Source organism: Cetorhinus maximus, chromosome 7 (genome assembly GCF_964194155.1).
Source record: "Cetorhinus maximus chromosome 7, sCetMax3.hap1.1, whole genome shotgun sequence".
Lineage (NCBI taxonomy): Eukaryota > Metazoa > Chordata > Chondrichthyes > Lamniformes > Cetorhinidae > Cetorhinus > Cetorhinus maximus.
Genome location: NC_135885.1, coordinates 44,534,453 through 44,548,241, shown reverse-complemented (window position 1 = coordinate 44,548,241; position 13,789 = coordinate 44,534,453). Strand labels below are relative to the sequence as shown.

General features: G+C 41.5%; 1 protein-coding gene across 1 annotated transcript in view; it reads right to left on the bottom strand.

Moving 5' to 3' along the window:
* mtmr6 (myotubularin related protein 6) overlaps window positions 1-13,789 on the bottom strand; it is a 67,686-nt gene that overhangs the window by 14,232 nt on the left and 39,665 nt on the right. The window contains exons 8-10 of the mRNA XM_078545412.1: window positions 12,381-12,490; window positions 9,011-9,136; window positions 4,357-4,406 (exon numbers count right to left, since the gene is read on the bottom strand). Of these exons, the coding sequence (XP_078401538.1) occupies window positions 4,357-4,406; window positions 9,011-9,136; window positions 12,381-12,490 (286 nt within the window). The remainder of the gene's footprint in view (window positions 1-4,356; window positions 4,407-9,010; window positions 9,137-12,380; window positions 12,491-13,789) is intronic.

Genomic DNA, 13,789 nt, shown 5'->3' with positions numbered 1-13,789 from the left:
TAAATAAGGGTAATTACAAAGGAATGAGGGCAGAGTTGGCTAGAATGGACTGGGAAAGGAGTTTAGCAGAAAAGACAGTTGATGAACAATGGCACACATTTAAGAAAATAGTTCATGACTCACAACAAAGATATATCCCAGTGAGGGAGAAGGATTGTAGGAAGGGGATAAACCAACCATGGTTAACCAAGGGAGTTAAGAATAGTATCAAAGTGAAAGAAAAAACATACAATGTGGCAAAGATTAGTGGTAAGCCAAAGTATCGGGAAAGTTTTAAAAACCAACAGAAGATGACCAAAAATAAATTAAGAGGGAGAAAATAAACTTTGAGGGTAAACTAGCAAGTAATATAAAAACGGACAGTAAGGGCTTCTTTAAAAATATAAAAAGGAAGAGAGAGGCCAAAATGAACACAGGCCCCTTAGAGAATGAGGCTGGGGAAATAATAATGGGGAACCAGGAAACGGCAGAGGAGTTGAATAAATACTTGGCATCAGTCTTCACAGTAGAAACACTAATAGCATACCAAAATTACTAAATAATCATGGGGCAAAAGGGAAGGAGGAAATAAATACAATAACTATCACTAGAGAAAAAGTACTAGTGTAACTAATGGGGCTAATGGCCGATAAGTCACCTGGACCTGATGGGTTGTATCCTAGGATATTAAAGGAAATAGCTGCAGAGATAGTGGATGCACTGCTGGTAATCTTCCAAGAATCCTTATATTCTGAAAAAGTCCCAGAGGATTGGAAAACTGCCAATGTAACACCCTTATTCAAAAAGGGAGGGAGACAAAAAACAGGTAACTATAGGCCAGTTAGCTTAACATCTGTCATTGGGAAAATGTTGGAGTCTATTATAAAGGATGCAATAGCAGAGCATTTAGAAATGCATAACATAATCAAGCAGAGTCAGCATGGCTTCATAAAGGGGAAATCATGTCTGACAAATTTATTAGAATTCTTTGAGGAGGTAACAAGCAGGATAGATAAAGGGGAACCAGATGATGTAATATATTTGGATTTCCAAAAGGCAAATGGATGAGGTGTCACACATAAGGCTACTTAATAAGATAAGAGCCTATGGTGTTGGGGGTAGTATATTAGCCATGAATAGAGGACTGGCTAACTAATAGAAGACAGAGAGTTGGGATATGGGGGCATTTTCAAGATGGCAACCTGTAACTAGTGGAGTGCCACAGGGATCAGTGCTGGGGCCACAATTATTTACAATATATATTAATGACTTGGATGAGGGAAATGAATGTACTGTCCCTAAATTTGCAGATGACACAAAAATAGGTGGGAAGGCAAGTGGTGAGGATGACACAAAGAGTCTACAGAGGGATATATATAGGTTAATTGAGCAGGCAAAAGCATGGCAGACGGAATATAATGTGGGAAAGTGTGAGGTTACGCACTTTGGCAGGAAGAATAGAGGAGCTTAATATTATTTAAATGGAGAAAGACTGAAGAAAGCTGCAGCACAGAGGGATTTGGGGGCCCCAGTGCATGAAGCCCAAAAAGCTATCGTACAAGTTCAGCAGGTAAAAGGAAGGCAAATGCAACTTGGCCTTTATTTCAAAGGGAATGGAGGATAAAAATAGGGAAGTCTTGTTAAAACTATACGAGGCACTAATTAGACCACACCTAGAATACTGTGAACAGTTTTGGTCCCCTTATCTAAGGAAAGATATGCTGGCATTGGAGGCAGTCCAGAGAAAGTTCACTCGATTGATCCTGGGGATGGAGGGATTTTCTTATGAGGAGAGGTTGAGTAGGTTGGCTTGTACTCTCTGGAGTTTAGAAGAATGAGAGGTAACCTTATTAAAACATTTAAGATTCTTAGGGGGCTTGACATGGTAGATGCTGAGAGATGGTTTCCCCCTTGTGGGAGAGTCTAGGACCAGAGGGCATAATCTCAGAGTAAGGGGGCGCCCATTTAAAACAAAGATGAGGAGGAATTTCTTCTCTCAGAGGGTAGTCAATCTGTGGAATTCTTCACCGCAAAGGGCTGTAGAGGCTGGGTTGTTAAGTATATTCAAGGCTGAGATAAACAGATTTTTAATCAGTAAGGGAATCAAGGATTATGGAGAAAAGGCAAGAAAGTGGATTCGAGGGCAATCAGATCAGCCATGGTCTCATTGAATGGGGAGCAGACTTGATGGGCCAAATGGCCTACATCTGCTCCTACATCTTATGGTATGTCCTGCACATAAAAAACAGGACAAATCCAATCTGGCCAGTTACTGCCCCATCAGTCTACTCTCAATCATCAGTAAAATGATGGAAGGAGTCATCAACAGTGCTATCAAGCAGCACTTGCTTAGCAATAGCCTGCTCACTGATGCCCAGTTTGGGTTCCACCAGGGCCACTAAGCTCCCGACTTCATTATGGTCTTGGTTCAAACATGGACAAAAGAGCTGAAGGTGAGGCGAGAGTGTCTGCCCTTGACATCAAGGTTGCATTTGACTGAGTGTGGGATCAAGGAAACCTAGCAAAACTGGAGTCAATGGGAATCAGGGGAAAACTCTCCACTGGTTGGAGGCATACCTAGCACAAAGGAAGATGCTTGTGGTTGTTGGAGGTCAGTCATCTCAGCTCCAGGACATCATTACAGGAGTTCCTCAGGGTAGTGTCCTTGGCCCGACCATCTCCAGCTGCTTCATCAATGACCTTCCTTCTGTCATAAGGTCAGAAGAGGTGATGTTGGCTGATGATTTCACAATGTTCAGCACCATTCACGGTTCCTCAGATGCTGAAGCAGTCCATGTCCAAATGCAGCAAGACCTGAACAATATCCAGGCTTGGGCTGACTAGTGGCAAATAACATTCGCGCCACCCAAGGACCATCTCCAACAAGAGAGAATCTAACTATTACTATCACTGAATCACCCACTATCAACATCCGGTGGGGGTGAGGGGTTACCATTGACCAGAAACTCAACTGGACTAGCCATATAAATACTGTGGCTACAAAAGCAGGTCAGAGGCTGGGAATCCTGTGATGTGTAACTCACCTCCTGACTCTCCAAAGCCTGTCCACCATCTACAAGGCACAAGTCAGGAGTGTGATGGAACACTCCCTCACTTGCCTGGATAAGTGCAACTCCCACAACACTCAAGAAGCTTGACATCATCCAGGACAAAGCAGCCCGCTTGATTGGCACCACATCCACAAACATTCACTCCCTCCACCACCGATGCACAGTAGCAGCAGTGTGTACCATCTACAAGGTGCACTGCAGGAATTCACCAAGGCTCCTTAGACAGCACTTTCCAAACCCACAGCCACTACCAGCTAGAAGGACAAGGGCAGCAGACAGATGGGAAAACCACCACCTGGAAGTTCCCCTCCAAGTCACTCACCATCCTGACTTGGAAATATATCGCCGTTCCTTCACGGTAGCTGGGTCAAAATCCTGGAACTCTCTTCCTAACAGCACTGTGGGTGTACCTACATCATGTGGACTGCAGCGGTTCAAGAAGGCAGCTCACCACCACCTTCTCAAGGGCAACTAGGAATAGGCAATAAATGCTGGCCCAGCCAGCAAAGCCCGCATGCCGTAAATGAATAAGAAGAGAAAAATAAAGGCGTGTGGGAGGTGCTGAGGACATAAGGTGCAATAAGCAACTTCTTTACTTTGATTTATGCAAAATGTAGGGTCATTAAATTTTCATTACAAATTTGACAATTGCTGGAGTGAGATCCTAGAGGGTGGATCTATCATGAAATTGGTTTGGAAAAATCTTAAAATCACCATGTTTTTCCCCTCAAAGTGTAGAATCATTACTGGACCTTTTTTTTACAAAAATAGTTCAAATCAAATCAAAAAGCAATCCTGAAAATATATTAGACCAGAGTTCAAATTTATATTAATCTTACTGAAAGAATGACAATTAACTCAAAGGGGGCAAAGATAAAACATTTGAGTATAAGGTGAAATTCAAGACTCCAACTAACTCAGTCTGAACCATAAATCTAAAATATTGCTTTGGCAAAGAGCTTAACTATAATGCCCTTATGTTTGTGTCATCTGTGGCTTAGCTGGTAGCACTCTCGCCTCTCAGTTACAGAGTACCGGGTGCAAGACCCATTCCAGGGCTTGCACACAAAAATCCTTGCTGGTTTGTCAGAGTTTGCTGTGCGCAAGTTTTTCCTACATTACAATAGTGACCACACTTCAAAAAGTACTTCATTGGCTGTAAAACACTTTGAGACATCTGGTGGGCATGAAAACATCATATAAACGTACGTCTTTCTCTTTTCTTTCTTCCAAATATCCAAGTTAGTTTCTTCCAAATTAGTTTATAATAATTATAATTTTCTCACTCAAGTTGTATTCACATTACCTGTCAGCAAACTTGTGCCCAAATGAAATCCAGTCTTTTTGTATCAAAACCTTAGAATAGAAAAGATATTAGTTGCAAGGAAACATTAAAAAAATGATTATATCATTAGTATATGCAACAGATTTGTGTTCCACTACTCAATTAGGATGGGATTTGAGTGCTTTTTATGCTAGTGTACTACAATATACTACTGACTGAAATTAGTTTACTGTACTGTGTAAATTCAATGATTTAGCAGCTCACAACGAAAAGATTAGTCAATGGAAAGAGTCAGATTTAATTAATCCAGTCCGCTCACACAAACTAGTTTTTATCAGTACACTTCTGAAACATGAAGCTTCATGAAGATAGGAATTATAAATTGAATCGATCATGATGATGCTGTTAACACTTTCCTTCATCCATATATGACCTTAATGGTCTGTCTGGTGTCACACTTAGCCACAAATCAATTATGCCTCATTAGGATTCAAATCCTACTCCTGAAGTTTAAATTAGAGTCAGAGTCATTAAGGCACAGAAGGAGGCCTTTTGGCCTATTGGGTCCATGCTGTTAAATGATTAAAATCTCATTAAAGTATGGATAATATTATGATTAGTAAGAATGAGTCACCTAGCTACTGAGGCACTTTTATATAACAGGAACACAGGGCGAGACAAAAGCCTTGTTTATCCCTCTATTAGCTGCATTCCATTCAGTAAAGGAGACAAGCTACTGGGGGCCGACAGAATTAGGGACTCACAAAGATGAGGGTCTACAAAAGCTGTGCCTGATTAAAGGGACTAGTTTCTAAAGAGTGAACACAGCTCTAATGTTTTCACTCTGGGTCTTTGCATCTCACAGCAGAGGCCAACACTGCTGCACATACAGTTCCTAACTTTCAGTCTATGAGGAGGTGAAGAATGGCTCATGGAGATGGCACTCCCAAAACAAGCCTCCAGAGCAAACAAAATTAAAATCATCTAAAAACAAGTTCAACAGCCTGCGTCACTGGAATTGTGGCTAACATTACAACATGCTATAACCACAAATCAACCAACAGGATTCATTCTCTAAAGTAATTAAACCTGCTCCGCTACAGTTTTCCCCCAAAGGACTGAACTTGCATTAGACCATAAGACATAGGAGCAGAAATTAGGCCATTCGGCCCATCGAGTCTGCTCCGCCATTCAATCATGGCTGATAAGTTTCTCAACCCCATTCTCCCGCCTTCTCCCCGTAACCTTTGATCCCCATACCAATCAAGAACCTATCTATCTCGGTCTTAAATACACACAATGACCTGACCACAGCCTTCTGTGGCAATGAATTCCATAGATTCACCACTCTCTAGCTAAAGAAGTTTCTCCTCGTCTCTGTTCTAAAAGGTCTTCCCTTTACTCTGAGGCTGTGGCTTCAGGTCCTAGTCTCTCCTACTAATGGAAACATCTTCCCCACGTCCACTCCATCCAGGCCTTTCAGTATTCTGTAAGTTTCAATCAGATCCCCCCTCATCCTTCTAAACTCCATCGAGTATAGACCCAGAGTCCTCAAACGTTCCTCACATGTTAAGCCTTTCATTCCTGGGATCATTCTCGTGAACCTCCTCTGGACCCTCTCCAGGGCCAGCACATCCTTCCTGAGATAAGGGTCCCAAAATTGCTCACAATATTTTAAATATGGTCTGACCAGAGCCTTATAAAGCCTCAGCAGCACATCCCTGCTTTTATATTCTAGTCCTCTCGAAATAAATGCCAACATTGCATTTGCCTTCCTAACTACCAACTCAACCTGCAAGTTAACCTTAAGAGAATCCTGGACTAGGACTCCCAAGTCCCTTTGCACTCCAGATTTCTGAATTCTCTCCCCATTTAGAAAATAGTCCATGCCTCTATTCTTCCTACCAAAGTGCATGACCTCACACTTCCCCACATTGTATTCCATCTGCCACTTCTTTGCCCATTCTCCTAACCTGTCCAAATCCTTCTGCAGCCTCCCCGCCACCGCAATACTACCTGTCCCTCCACCTATCTTTGTATCATCTGCAAACTTAGCCAGGATGCCCTCAGTTCCTTCATCTAGATCATTAATGTATAAAGTGAAAAGTTGTGGTCCCAACACTGACCCCTGCGGAACTCCACTAGTCACCGGCCGCCATCCTGAGAAGGACTCCCTTATCCCCACTCTCTACCTCCTGCCAGACAGCCAATCTTCTATCCATGCTAATACCTTGCCTCTAACACCATGGGCTCTTATCTTACTGAGCAGCCTCCTGTGTGGCACCTTGTCAAAGGTCTTCTGGAAGTCCAAGTAGATAACATCCATCGGCTCTCCTTTGTCTAACCTACTCGTTACCTGCTCAAAGAATTCTAATAGATTTGTCAGGCATGACCTCCCCTTGATGAAACCATGCTGACTTTGCCCGATTTTACCATGCACTTCCAAGTATTCTGAAATCTCATCCTTAATAATGGACTCTAAAATCTTACCAACGACTGAGGTCAGGCTAATCGGCCTGTAGTTTCCTGTCTTTTGCCTCACTCCCTTCTTAAACAGGGGGGTTACATTAGCGATTTTCCAGTCCTCTGAGACCCTCCCTGACTCCAGTGATTCCTGAAAGATCACCACTAACGTCTCCACTATCTCTTCAGCTATCTTCTTCAGAACTCTGGGGTGTAATCCATCTGGTCCAGGTGATTTATCCACTTTCAGACCTTTCAGTTTTCCTAGCACCTTCTCCTTGGTAATGGCCACCACACTCACCTCTGCCCCCTGACTCTCTTGAACTTTGGGGATGTCACTCGTGTCTTCCACTGTGAAGACTGACACAAAGTACCTATTCAGTTCCTCCGCCATTTCTTTGTTCCCCACTACTACTCCTCCAGTGTTATTTCCCAGTGGCCCAATATCTACTTTTGTCTCTCTCTTACCCTTTATATATCTAAAAAAACTCTTGCAATCTTCTTTTATATTACTGGCTAGTTTACCCTCATATTTAATCTTCTCCCTCCTTATTTCTTTTTTAGTTGTCCTCTGTAGGCTTCCCAATCCCCTGGTTTCCCTCTGCTCTTCGCCGCATTGTATGCTTTCTCTTTAGCTTTTATGCTGTCCCTGACTTCCCTTGTCAGCCATGGTTGTCTCATCCTCCCTTTAGTATGCTTCTTCTTCCTAGGGATGAATTTTTGCTGTGTCTCCCAAATTACACCCAGAAACTCCTGCCATTGCTGTTCCACTGTCTTTCCTGCTAGGCTCATCTCCCAGGCAATTCTGGCCAGCTCCTCCCTCATGCCTCTGTAGTTGCCTTTATTCAACTGTAATACCGTTACATCTGATTCCAGCTTTTTCCTCTCAAATTGCAGGGTAAATTCTATCATATTATGGTGACTTCCTCCTAAGGGTTCCTTCACCTTAAGCTCCCTTATCAAATCTGCCTCATTACACATCACTAAATCTAGAATTGCCTGTTCCCTCGTGGGCTCCACCACAAGCTGCTCCAAAAAGCCATCTTGTAGACATTCCACAAATTCCTTTTCTTGGGATCCACTACCAACCTGATTTTCCCATTTGCTTGTACTATTATAATTTGTGTTTCTTTTAACATCCTGCTTTTCCACCAAGTTTCCCACATGGATTAACATGCGATTTAGAGAACAATTACTAATTTTCCCCTGTGTCATTTTTCTTTGCTTTTTTCTTCTCCTCTCCTGAACGCAGTAATTCATGGTGGGACACAATTCCACATGCATTAGTGGCCCTTCAATGTCACATCCACGTGATTATTTCTCATGCAAGCCTAGACAGTGAGCATTGGCAAGCTATTCATCTGCAGGGGGACATTAAAGCTGAACCTGATACATCTCCAACAACACTTATAAGTCCTATGCTGGACCATGGGTATGGAAGATAATTGTAGTATTCTCATTGCTACCCTCATTCCTCACCAGGACAGCATAAGGGTCCTGCCCTTGAATGGAGATCCAACCAGTAACCATCCACCACCAAGCTTCTCCACCTTGTTGAACTTGTTCTCAACTCCTCCCCTGATTCACTTCCTCCAAATAAAAGGCATAGTTGTGGGAACCCAAATGGGTCCTCTAGCTTATGCAGTCCTTTTCACTGAATACATGGAACATTCATTGTTCCAGTCCTACTCAGGTCCCCCTCCCTAAACACTTTCTTCTGGTATGTTGATGACTATTGGTGCCACTTCCTATTCTAACCCATACTGGAAAATTTCATCAGCCTTTCTTCCAATTTCTACCCTTCCCTCACCTTCACATGGTCCATTTCAGACTCTTCCCTTCCTTGACTTTCTTATTTCCATTTCTGAGGATAAGCTGTCGATCAGCCTACTGACTCTCATAGTTACTTTGACCACGTTTTCTCGCACTCCAAGATACAAGCTATTCTGATAACTATATAGGTGCTAGTGGTGTAAAGTGCAATATAACTTAATCTATACTATTCCTCACTAGAGCTTGAGCAGCAGCAATCATGGCAGCTATGATAAATTTAAATCTCCACAGGGCTGATTAATGGAAACGGGTAAAATTCATTACTAATTCTGGTCGAGTACAATACCATATCCTGAATTGCTATTTACAAAATTGAACTTGGTCTACACATAGCTAAAAGGACTAGTGCAGTTATTTTTAAAAATAAAACTTTTCTTACCATAAACCCTTTTATTGTTCTATAGTATGGATCCAAAAGCAGTGAACCCAAGGAACAGACTTGGGCCGTACGATCCCAACCATCAGAGCAATGGACTAAAACACTGGCACCTTCATATCCCACTGTCTGTTCAAAATATAGACGAGAAAGCGTGTGTCATGGAACCGTTCAGACAAACTTATTTCTTCAGGACAGTAAAGTACAATCGACAGTTCTTAAAGGAGATTGGTGCTTAAAACTTTGATGTCAGCAACTGCAAGGTCAAACTTTATATTATCAGAATATGCAGGCTATTCCATGGAAGCAGGCTTACAGTTTGATCCGAGCACACATGCACTAATTAAAACGAGAGATTAAATATCCATTCAGTGCTATCAGTATTTTTAGCTGCAGTGGATCAAATGCTTAAATGTACACCACCAACCCTATAAAGCCTAGAGATTAAATAATACAACTCTTTTTTCAGGTTCTTATCTTCAATACATGTTCATCCACTTGAAGCTTCAGTTCACCAATCTGTTCATCATCAGTAGCGAATATTATTTTGATTAATTGTTTTTGACAGGAGAGTTATGGATGTAAGTTTCATATCTTATTTTAGATATCAAATTTGTTCCATGTAAACTATTTGAAGAGAAGACAATCTTCTATTTCTTTATCTGCATTGAGAGTTTTGGTGCTTTTATTTCTTTATATTGATAGAAAGGAAGAAATTCACATTCCTGACTACTATATTAATTGCTTGTAAACAGTCTCCCTGTGAGGGCAATAGATTGATCCTTTCCTAATGAGTTGGCTATTGTGAGAGAGTCAGAGCCATTATCTAGCCTGCATAAAAGCAAAATACTGCAGATGCTGGAAATTTGAAACAGAAAACATTATAGGTACTCAGCCTGTCAGGAAACATAATTGAAGAGAACAAACAAGTTAATAATTGAGGTGAAGAATTGACATTGAAACATTAACTTGTCTGTTCTTTCCACAGATGCTGCCTGATCTGAACATGTCCAGCATTTTTGCTTTGTGTTCCATCATGCAAAACGTTTGTTTGTTTCAATAGGGAGTTCTTGTTTACCAGACTTGAATGCGAGGAACTGTTATAAGGGTGCACAGAAGAACACACTTGCAAAAGCCTGGCTTGATGTTTTTTTCCACTGCAAGAAGTGTTGTATAATAGGACATTTTTAATTATAAATGATAACTGGGACTGGTATTATTGCTGGCTTGTTACCTTCCCATTGAACTTTTATTCAAATCAGAGATTAATAGAGAACTCTTATGTGTATTTCTCACAAAAAGATTTCATCAAGAGCAAGTGGTCCAAGTTACTTGTTACTGTAGAAAATCTGCAATAAGTTTTGGGTTTTATGATTTTGGAATTGTTTTAAAGTACAAATGTGAAAGTTTACCATAACTCCACCTGCTAGCGCAGAAATCAGAAGCAAAATGAATCATTAAAAGCTAATTAGTGGTTTCAAGCCTAAATTACACCACCTTTCATCTTTTCGCTTTCTGTCAAAATTTTTTTTTTTTGTAAAAATATACTTTATTCATAAAAAATCTTCAATCACATTCAAAACCATTTCAAAAACAACATTACAAGGGTACAATCCAGGTTAAACTTTTACAAAATGTATCACCAGGTGCATCAGTACAAACAATATTACAATCATTTACAGCCTTTCATTTTGATCTGTACAGCCCGAGGGGCTCTAAACAGTTCCCAGTCTCTCGGTGCGCTGTGGTAGAAAGGTCTTAGACAGCGACCCTTCCCCATTGCGCCTTTGCGGCAGCTGCCCCAAGCTTTAGTGCGTCCCTCAGCACGTAGTCCTGGACTTTGGATTGTGCCAGTCCGCAACAATCGGTCGGGGACAACTCTTTGTGCTGGAAGACCAACAAGTTTCGGGCAGACCAAAGCGCCTCTTTCACCGAGTTGATGATCCTCCAGCTGCAGTCGATGTTTGTCTCGGTGTGTGTCCCTGGGAACAGCCCGTAGAGCACAGAGTCCTGTGTCACAGAACTGCTCGGGATGAACCTCGACAGCAACCACTGCATCTCTCTCCAGACTTTCTTTGCAAAGGCACAATCTACAAGGAGGTGAACAACGGTCTCTTCCCCACCACAGCCACCTCGAGGGCAACGTGCAGAGGGGGTGAGACTCCTGGCGTGTAGGAAGGATCTGACGGGGAGGGCCTTTCTCACCACCAGCCAAGCTACGTCTTGGTTGGAGAGCTCAGTAGTTACAGAACTAAATGTTTCAATGTACAAGCTTAGAGTAAAAACAGTTTGTTTCTTTTCCTATGCACTTCTTAGCTACTGTGTAGGAAAATCACATTTCAATTCATATGAACTGAGCCCAAGAAAGTAGACTTTTGTAGTGCACATGAGTGAGATACTACCTTCATTCATATATTCCACGTTCACCACGTAGAGAAAAAACACTTTTCTACTTCTTGTGGCTGACCATTCCATTTGCATTTCAATCCTTCAGACACAACAGTATGGCACCATGCTAAGACTGTATAATGGGAACTGATCAGTAAGCTTTTGTACCGTCTATCTTTCTTTTGTAGAAATACTGTTAGTCGGAAATAAAATCTTAGCTGTGCTAAAATGTACCTTCAGAGTTTTACCAAAAAGAAAAATTTCAAAACTGACTGCACATCGCTTACACCACAATTGGGGTTAGATTCTAAAACAGCTTTATGCTTACCAAAAAGTCAGCTGATTAGGAAAATAAAGAGCTCAGCCAGGAAGGTTTAAGATTGGAACTCCAGTCTGTGCTGGGTCAGTTGATCTCACTCAAGGAATAAATAAGGAAACAATTGACTCAGTGGTCCTGATATGGGGATTATGGAGGACAATATGATTTCTTGCTCCTGATTTGTATCTTGCAAGTATAGATGCATTAGTGTTGGATCAGAACATATAGCAAGCCATTCAGTTCAAGGGCAATTAGAGATGGGCAACAAATGCTGGCCTTGCCAGCAATGTACACATCCCATAAAATAATAAATCAAGCTCTGCTGTGATGCATCTTGAGGTGGAATTGTGCATTACCATTCATGGCCTCTACCCAAACATGATAAGATACTGAAGGTGACTCGTGCCAGTGGAACCAATCCCAACAAGGAAGGAATTCTTTCAGGACAAAGGGAAGACAGAGGAGAAAATTACTAGCAAAGGTGTAAAAAAGCTTCAAGCCAGTGAAGACTATACCAACTTTGCAATATAGACTATACCTTGGCAGCATGCCTGTCTGCTTATACATAAAGCAATATTTTTCCTTTATATGCTAAATTATTAGGTAAATAATTTCCTCTCTGCATATAAAAAAGTTTAAAAACATATATAGTGAAACAACACGTACTTTAGCAAGAAATATGGCAGCATCCAACACAGCTTTTATGTGGCGAAGCCATCCAGAACTCTCCAAACCACTTAAGAAGTCATTCAGAGCCAACTCTTTGGTTCCACACACTAAAAATAAGAAAATACATATTCAGCATGATTCAAATAATCATTTTAGCTTGCACATTTGGTAAAAGTAACATTTTTCTTGCTTTCATAACTACAAGTAAGTGAACAAGTTTCTTGTCTGTTACATAGAGATAAAAGGCATCTTTCTCAACATCTGTTTTATATTATGTTTGAATTTGGTCATCTGATTCACACAACTGTGTCACTCACTCTGAAATAAATGAATAAGGTTAACACTACAGAAACATTAACCCTTAGAAGATTGTTTAATTTCTGTGTCAAGTTGAAGAACTCCATTACAGTATCTCAGTTTCCTTGCTATAACATAGAAGGAGTAACATATGGCTAGTTTTTACAATCCAGATGCTAGCAATCTGAAACAGAATGTGCTAGAAACACTCAACAAGCAGCATCTGATTCAATTGGCTAAAGATACGCTTCTGTGATGGTGAGTCCTCAGAAGACTGAGATAGATCAACCACTCGACACTTTGGGCTGAAAATGGTTGAAAGTGCTTCACCCTTACCTTTTGCACCACGTGCTGGGCTTCACTGTTATTGAGAGTGGGGATGCCTGTGGAGACACCTCCTCCTGTATTGTTTAATTTTCCATCACCATTTACAACTCGATGCAGCAGGACTGCAGATCTTTGATCTGATTAATTGGTTATGGGATTGCTTGGCTTGTTGCCAAACATGCATGAGGTCCTGTGTTATAACTTCACCAGGTTAGTACCTCATGTTTTGTTAAAGTATGCTTTGTGCTGCTCCTGGCATGTCCTCCTATACTTCTTATTTGAACCAGGATTGATCCTTAGCTTGAAGGAAACGGTTGAGTGGGGAGTATGCCAGACCACAGATAGCCAGCTTTGAGCTGCTAGGTTTGTTCTGAATCTATCCCATTTAGCATAACATTGATGGTCATTGAAGACCCCAATCCAAAGTACATTGTGTCCTTGCTACCCTCAGTGCTTCTTCCAAGTGGTGTTCAACATGAGGAATACAGACTTATTACCCAAAGGAGAGTTGTAGGTAATCATCAGCAGGAGGTTTCCTTGCCCATGTTTAACCTGATTCCATGAGACCTCATGGGGTCCAGAGTCAATGTTGAGAACTTGCAGTCTAGCTCCCTCCCACTGTGCCACCACTTCTGCTGGATCTGTCCTGTCGGTGGGACAATACATACCCAGAGATGGTGATGGACAAATCTGGGACATTGCCATAATCACAGAATGGTACCTTTCAGCCAATGTAAAGCTGTAGGCCAGCTCTCCAAATTTTTGCACAGGTCCCCAGGTTA